Genomic DNA, 9,114 nt, shown 5'->3' on the forward strand with positions numbered 1-9,114 from the left:
TAATAAGTCTCTTAGCGGCTACGAACAGTCATGGCAAAAGAAGATGGATGCAGGTGAAGGTCAACCGAGGCGGCGGTCAGAGCAAGCGCAGGGCCGAAGGTCGCTGCCGGTGATGGTTACAGTGTGTTGCAGCATTGCCATGCGTCATTTTATGGTCATTACTATATTGTTTGTTACAATTATATATTTCATCTCCGATATAAGCTTAAAGTGATTTAATATAGTTGATTAAAATCTATCTTCTATGTTTCCAATTTTGTTTAAATATAAAAAATGATTAGAAGACTGTCATCATTGTGCTCTCTTTTATTTGATATTTATATGTTGTATTTAACATATGTATATAGGTATGTATGTGTGTATATATATGTGTATATGTATATATATTATGTATGTGTGTGTGTGTTTGTGTGTATATATGTTCTTATTTATGTAGGTTTATATTCATATGTATGTATTAATATTGTATATTTCATATATAATGATTTATAATTTATGTAAATATTTATTTTAATTTCTGTCTTGCACTACTACTGCCCACTCACTACTTCCTATGCCACTGCGTTAGGTTGACTGGAAGAAATCTCTTTTAGAGATAAGTTCGTTATTAATTGCTAATGCAATAAAAAATATATATATATATATATATATATATATATATATATATATATATATATATATATATATATATATATATATATATATATATATATATATATATATATATATATATATATATATATATATATATATATATATATATATATATATATATATATATATATATATATATATATATATATATATATATATATATATATATATATATATATATATGTATATATATATATATATATATAATATATATATATATATATACTTGAAGGTGTTTTATTTTAGTGTTAATTAATGGATGATTCGAACGTAACATTGCTTCATAATAGAAATTACAAATATTTTAAATGTTAATTAAATACTTTGGTCACCTTTATGGTAAAGATACATTTAGAATGAATCTTATACGCAAATTTATAAGTATTAAATTTACTTGTACATTGTATGTACGATATTGAGTCGTGAAAAATACTACAAACTTTATGAATATTATGGTAGTTTTTTTTTTATAACACAGGGGACAAACGAGCATGCGTCTCACCTGATGGTAAGTGACTACCGCCGCCCATGATCACCCACAATACTAACGGCATTGCAGGTGTGCTGCCGGCCTTTTAAAGTGGAATGTGCTCTTTTCTTGAAGGTTACGATGTCGTATTGAAAATACTGCTGCTGGAAGTTGATTGAAAAGAGTGGTTGTGCGTGAAGAAAGTTGCTTGAAAAATGCACGGTGATAAATTCGGTAGAAACCGCACAGAGATGCAACATCACTACGCAGTTTCAGTGGCTCGAGTACTATTACCTAATGCTAGTTAGATACAGTAATGCTTAGTGAGAGAGTTTTAAAATAACTTCTATATTTCCACTTACGTACAGAGAAATGTAACCATTAGCGATACTAGTGTTTCGTTTGTTTTTAATATCTCTTATCACGCATTTGCAATCGACATAAAGAGAACTTAATCATGAAGCGCATTAGGTTAATTTTTAACTGCCACACTGAGTATTTTAGCCTTTATATAATAAGTATATTTAATGAAAACAAACAGTAGTAGCATTAGTATTGAAATATATTTCAGTATGAACATTAATGCACGATATAAACAACAAGAAAAATCGTCAATTTCGCATAAATTTAAATTACGGAAGCGATCGTTTGCAAACGATACAGTTTGGTCTTTATTTATATAAACAAAAATATGAATAATTAAACTTTTAATAAGGACTTTTTCGTCACGATTTCCGTGAACAAATATGAATTAGTGGAGCCATATTTATCATCGGAAGCGATGCGAGTGCACGCATTAAATCACATTGGCCATATAAAGTGGCGTATGATGCGGTATCAAGGGTAACCTAAAATCTCATTGTTTATATTAGCGGTTATGCAAACGCGGGTGCAGTGTGAGCGATGAGACGCGCGAGTGCGGCCGCCAGTGGTTTGCTGATGGTGCTGTACGTCATTGCTGATGCTGGCGGCGACACGCTGGACATCCTCGGGGCGGCGCTGCCGCCGTTCATTGCCAACAACTTCGAGCAGCTCGTGAAGGCGGCAGCTGACAGTTGTACGTGTTTGTGATTAGGGTGATGCTGTGTGTGTGAAACTAAATTTGTGATAATTTTTTTTTAATGGATGAAAATGAAATAGCAATGTTTGTGCAAAGGACCTAACTCAGCATATGTCGCAGTTTCAAATCTGAAGCTACGACACTGATTTTCAGTAGGCTCTAAATACGTAACTCACAGACACATGTGTGGTAAAGATGTTATGTATAAATATATAAGTATAATTTATAAAACAGTGATAAATATATAGGATAGACACGATAATAAAAGTAAGAAATATACAATAGAAATAGATCCAACGATCGGTCACATGGGAAGGATACAAGTAGTGGCTTATAGTGCACAGAACCTATCCCTGTAAGCTGTAAGTCGTATGTCGTTAAATGGTCCAAACAAATAGTGGTTCCGAGTGTGCTATCAATATACACTAGCAAGGAACCAGTAAGAGATGATAAGTGAGGATGAAGAAAGTCAGTTGGCCCATCGTGAAGAATTCAACGATTATTAATCACGATGGTTTACATGGGAAACGCATGAAGGTCAATCTAATAGAGTAAATGGGGCAGTTAGACTCTATTATTAACAATCCTTTTTCCTCTAAATTAGTGATAGTGGCCATGTGTTCTGGATAGGAGCATGGGATATGACAGTGGGATAAGTGAATTAGTGGGGAGGTGTAACACGTTAATCCTCAGGAGTGGCAACGTATGAGAGATACCATGCGCGTCGCAGTGTTTTCTATCCGTGGTGAAGTTTATGCTTACAGTTGATGATTAAGCACATATACACTACTTTTCATTAATCAAACTGCAAGCTTGTGATTCATGCGAAATTGTATTAAAATAAAAACTATAGATACACTTGTAAAGGCAAATTTATAAATTCTTCTCATTTTAATTCTACTCCTTGTTTAAAAGCGATTTACAATATTTTATTGCTTGTATTTTGCGCGAATACGTCGAGAATTCAGAGAGGATTTTAATATTGACATATATATGACTGTATGCCATATAATATATATGTGTATATGTCAATCAATAGTTTGTACTTCCATGTTTATAATGTTAATTTGTTTACGATTGATTTACTTTTTGTGGCACTAATTTTATATCATAAAAAGATATATTCACGGCTATAATCCCTAAATAGGTAGTCAATTATATTTGTAGGCTGTTAACCGCTAAAAATATATTTTAATTTAATTCTCGGAATTGTAGAGTTAATAGAATAGAATTAAGACAGTTAAAAAAATAAGGTTTCAATTTTGTATATAAATCTAAAATCTGACCATGACGGTCAGATTTTAGAATTGATCACTTCATGATTTTTTTATACATTATACATTTTTATACAATCACAAATTAATCATAATTGTTAAATTTCTTGCTTCGACTTCCACGAGACCACGATACTACAGGCTTTGCCTAGTGTGGAATCATAGATATATTATACCATAGGATAATTTTATTGTACCATAGGCTAATTTTGTTTAGGGAAATAAAGTCGTTCTGTTCTTATGGTGTGACCGATCATTTCATGAATGGTTGTCTTGCATTATATGGCCATTTAAAACTTATTTTTCATTGATCTGGCCGGACTACATCATGATGTTTGTAGCGGGTATTTTACATGAAATATTATGATTTACATTTCATGGAATGTTTGGCCATATTATGAACTGACCAATTCTAAGATCAGGTTGCGACATGTATCATTATCGTATGAGCCGTTAACTGTCCACTGCTGAACTATGTGCCACCCCTGGGGGGGGGGGGGGAGTTTATCAGTAGTTGCCACGCTTGGCAGGCGGATTGGCAACCGCAGTTAGGAGTGTTCTGAGGAATTGTTCGAATTGATACCAGCTGGTAATTTTCACCACTGTATAACCTGCCATAAATTAAAGTTTCATCCCAACCATCCGGATGAGTGGAGGTCTTCCACCGTTCGTTTTTTAAGCACTTTCTTCCTTACACTATATACTTTACATGCAGTATTTCCGAACCGATACGACATCATAACCTTCAAGAAAAGAGCATATTCCTTTTTAAAAGGTCGGCAGCGCACCTGCAATGCCGTTGGTGTTGTGGGTGATCATGGGCGGCGGTAGTCATTTACCATCAGGTGAGCTGCATGCCCCCTGTGTTGTAAAAAAAGGTTTTGGTCATGTTATAAAAGGGACACTGCTGCCCATCCCTCTACCACTATATTAGTCGCCTTTTACGACACCTACGGAAAGGAAGGAGTGGTCCATTATATGCCGGGACGACATGGCAAGATTATGTTAGTATGTAACAGAAACTAATACAAATATAATATAGATGTATGAATAATTCGAATAACGATGACAACTGTTGTTTAAATTAAATATTAATATTAGGAGTACAAATAAGTTTCCGCCGTTTTATTGTGGATGGCGCGGCACGGAGTTTCGGTTAGCTTTCGCAGATGATAACCGGCTTAAAAAATAGTTTCGACATTCAAGACCAACATAACCTATTAATATTATTGATTTGATATTGGTAAAATATAATTTTTATAACTTGAAAATGTCAAAATTTGAGCCAAATAAGCGTCATTTGCGGGAAATATTAATTTACTTCTTTAATTTAAAGAAATCTGCTGCTAAGGCGCATCAATTGCTCGTAGAAGATATGGTGAGTGTTTTTTGAGTGAGAGAACGTGTCGAGAGTGGTTTCAAAAGTTTAAAAACGGTGATTTCGACGTAGAAGACAAAGATCGCAGTGGAAGGCCAAAAATTTACGAGGATGCAGAATTGGAGGAATTATTGGAGGAGGATTCATCTCAAACACAAAAAGAACTTGCTCTAACATATAGAAGTCACTCAGCAAGCAGTCTCACATCGTTTAAAATCATTAGGAATGATTCATAAACAAGGAAATTGGGTTCCGTACGAATTAAAGCCGAGAGATATTGAACGCCGATTATGCTTAAGTGAAATGCTGCTAGCTAGACATAAAAAAAAAGGGTTTCAATTTTTTTACATCGTATCGTAACTGGTGATGAGAAGTGGATACATTATGACAATCCATTAAAAATCACAAATTAAAAAAAATCATGGGGATTACCTGGCCACGCGTCAACATCAACAGCAAAACCGAATATTCACGGAAAAAAACTTATGCTGTGTATTTGGTGGGATCAGCTAGGTGTAGTGTATTATGAGTTGCTTAATCCGAGCGAAACAATTACTGGAGCCCTCTATCGAACACAATTGATGAGATTGAGCCGAGCTCTGAAAGAAAAACGCCCTCAATACTATTCTAGACACGAAAAAATTATTCTTCTGCATGACAATGCTCGTCCACATGTTGCGGCTCCCGTAAAAAAGTACTTGGAAACACTTGATTGGGAAGTGTTACCCCACCCGCCGTATTCACCAGACATTGCACCGTCCGATTATCACCTGTTTCGGTCCATGGCACATGCTCTGACTACGCAGCGGTTTACATCTTATGAGGATACCAAAAATTGGGTTGATTCGTGGATAGCCTCAAAAGACAAGGAGTTCTTCAGACGTGGAATTCGAATGCTGCCTGAGAGATGGGAAAAAGTGGTTGCAAGTGATGGGCAATATTTTATATAAATCTATATTACCGTTCTTCTATAATAAATATTTAATTTGTGTTAAAAAACGGCGGAAACTTATTTGTACTCCTAATATATATATATATATATATTTTTTATAATCATTATCATGTAATAATTTTCTAGTGAGACGTAGATAGATACAGCAGATTAATTTTATTGCCGATGTTACAAAGTGTAAAGAACTCTCTTCGTTTGTTCGTTCAACTATGGCTTCTGGCATAAGTTGACAAATGTATGAAGCCATAGCTATACCATCAATGCAGTTATTGACGTCACCTCCGTAAGCTGGGTATGGGGTACAGTGGTGTTAATTTACTGATGGAAGAATTTGAAGTTCGATATTATCATATAAGATTTTTATTCAGTAACCTAAGATTTTGCTCTGCAAAAGGAGCAAATTAACTTACGTTTAAATTGAAGTGATCGTTACTTGTCTTTGACGTTAAACCTCTAAACCACAGGAGAGGCATTTGTATATAGAAAAAGGTAGTTTAGAGCTCTCGATTCTCATGATATCAAGGTATGTAGGTATTGGTGCCACCATCACATGAGTAGTAGAAAGGGAATTTTTACCAGAGGGAGACTTTGTACAAAAGTCGATTGCTTGGATACCTCTATTCCATTCGTATTTCTACCGTAAAGCAGTTGTGTTTGCATGGCTGTGTTTCGGTTTGTAGGGTGGGATATGGCGTCAATTTGCAGGGTACAGAGGAATAACACCTAAATCCTCAGGAATGCAACGCATGGGGGGTATCATGGGCGAAACAGTATACTCTGTTATATCCATGATACTACGCATGTCTATAGGTGACGGTTATCACTTTCCATCAGATGGGCCGTAAGTTTGTTTGGCATTGTAAGTTGTATAAAAAACAAAATCATTTAAACCAATGGATACAAAAGTGAAGTAGTGTGTTAAACCGCTACACCATCAAGATCGTTGTCAATCAATTTCAATATCATGCAGAATACGGCTCAATTAACATTACTGAGAAATACGAGTGAACAATAAGTAAATTAATGTTTTGATTATTTTTGTGTTTTAATTCATTCACCAAATAATAATATACGTACAACTGTAGGTTCGTATTGCTGTAATAAGAATTTAAAATGCAGCAGTCACTGACGAAATCGCTTCGAAATTTTAATACAAACTTTAAACTCTCAAAAGAATGCTATTTCAAAAATTCTTTCTTATCTTGATGAGTAAAGTATCATAAAAAAGTTACTACGATGATTGCCGAGAGAGTCGTATAGAGGAAGGAAGACCTGATAGGAAATATTGCTAATAATGGAATTACTAGTAACGCTTACTAATTAACCTCTCTCTCCTAGATAAATCGGTCTAGGCTGATTCCGCGTATTCATTGTTAGAGTTTTATTAAGTTTAAGATTTTTATAAATGTTTTCACAGGTGACATTCTACCTCTGGAGCTGCTGTTCTCTCGACGATACACATCTGAGATACCATTCCTCGACATGGTGGAATTTACACGGGAGAGCACACGAGCGTACAAGATTTCTGCAGCTCACCAGCGATTGCGTGACCATCCACCTCCACCGTTACTCATAATATACATCCCAGGATGGTGGAACACCCCTACAGATGAATCCTCTGAAGCCCTAGTGACGGCTCTCCTTCACAAAAACCCCATAGTGTTAGTTGTCGACACGAGACCTATTTTTCGGCGAGGCTACATCGCGTCTGCATCCCGGGTGAAAGCATTAGCTCACCTCCTGCACAGCTTCATAACAAAAGTACATCAACAAGGATATCCTTTATCGTCTATCCATCTTATAGGTTTCAGTTTGGGGGCTCATGTAGCTGGCATGACAGGAAAGTTAGTACAAAGGAGTTTACATGGAAGGCTAGGGAGGATCATAGCTCTGGACCCGGCGAGGCCATGTTTCATGAGGCCCTCTGATTACCGGCTAAATAGATCAGATGCGGACTTCGTTCAGGTGGTGCATTCTAGTGCTGGAGTACTAGGGCTCGAGCAACCAGTAGGAGATGCGGATATTTATGTAAATGGGGTGTCGGTAAAGCAGCCTGAATGTAGAGACCGGAGCATTACTCTGGAGTGCGACCACGCGCAAGCCTGGAGGCTGTATGCGGCTTCGGTGATAAACGAGCGATCTCTGATGGCCCGAAAATGTTACACTTGGGAGCAACTGATGAATGGATACTGTACTGGCAATGAGACAGCGATGGGATACTCGTGTAGTGTTAATTTTCGGGGTATGTTCCTTTATAAGTCAAATAATGGGATACAACAAAAGACAGATACTCATGTGCAAGTGTTCAACCCTTTCGACATATTTTCATGGTTTCAATTATAACATAGTCAATTAAATTATAGTTTCTGTTATTGTGTTTTAAGTTTTAATATTTTTGTTTGGTTGTGTGACTGTATGAACATGAAATTATATCGTTTATTGCATGGATATGTGTTAAACGCAACAGTTGTTTTTTGTTCACGTTGTGATTTTGTATCTGTGATATTAGATTATGTGCTTACTGTATTTATTTATAAGTGTACAATAAAATAATGGTTTTTGAAACACATTTAATCATGTGGTTGCGTGTTTATTTAAATCTCATTACAAGACCTTGAATGCTTATATTTAGAAAAGATAAAAAGTAATAGAGTTTTTTTTTCATTTTACTTATTTACTTTGGTCTAAATAAGTATTTACTCTAGTTTATAATTTCCATAAATACAATTAAATTGCAAAGGAAAGTCGCAGAGACAGATGATAAGGGCCATAAAATAGAAAGACCACAGTTTTTTCGTCTGTGAAAACAGGGAGCATCTACTATCACGTTCTCACAATGACTTCAAGACCTATCCTTTTTTCTTAGTCAAGGCTATATTTGTTTAGTTGGTTTTAAGATAAATAACATCTATAATGTTAGTGTCCTTCTCCTGTATATTAATACCCAAAATATTCACCATGGTGGTTGATCTGAAAGCCTGGAAATCTGCATAATATTAGCCTGAGGGAGTTCGACCTCATACCCTACAGTCTAGATAGTCGCTTTTTAAGAAATGTTTTTTACGCTCAGGTTATGGAATGAGCTCCTTGTCGAGGTCTTTCTAAGAGACTAAAGTATGGAGTTCCACGAAAAAATGGGTAAAGAGGTTTAGGGTTTAGAGTCAGCATCGCGCGCTTAATATCCCTGGTTCATAACCTACGGTAACCGCTTACCATCAGGTGGGCTGTATGCTTTTTTGCCACCTCAGTGGTATAAAAAAAAAAGAATGAATGAGTATACTTCATTTGCATTATACAATATAGGGAATAAACAAGACGATTAATAAT

The 9,114-nt window shown here is 35.6% G+C and overlaps 1 protein-coding gene across 1 annotated transcript; it reads left to right on the plus strand.

The window, feature by feature from the left end:
• Window positions 1-1,948: 1,948 nt before the first annotated feature.
• On the plus strand, window positions 1,949-8,356 carry LOC113520071 (lipase member H-B-like). The gene is made up of 2 exons (XM_026905336.3): window positions 1,949-2,180; window positions 7,205-8,356. Exons 1-2 carry the CDS (start codon window positions 2,027-2,029, stop codon window positions 8,128-8,130), a joined length of 1,080 nt encoding a protein of 359 aa, XP_026761137.1. The 5' UTR covers window positions 1,949-2,026; the 3' UTR covers window positions 8,131-8,356.
• Window positions 8,357-9,114: the final 758 nt, after the last annotated feature.

Source organism: Galleria mellonella, unplaced genomic scaffold, assembly GCF_026898425.1.
Source record: "Galleria mellonella isolate WM207_F2 unplaced genomic scaffold, CSIRO_AGI_GalMel_v1 utg6482, whole genome shotgun sequence".
NCBI classification, from domain to species: Eukaryota; Metazoa; Arthropoda; class Insecta; order Lepidoptera; family Pyralidae; genus Galleria; species Galleria mellonella.

Bases quoted from the DNA above. Each gene is read 5' to 3' on its own strand.
- LOC113520071 (XM_026905336.3), top strand. From the start codon at position 2,027: ATGAGACGCGCGAGTGCGGCCGCCAGTGGTTTGCTGATGGTGCTGTAC. The intron at 2,181-7,204 runs GTACGTGTTTGT...ATGTTTTCACAG, and splicing joins GAAGGCGGCAGCTGACAGTT to GTGACATTCTACCTCTGGAG.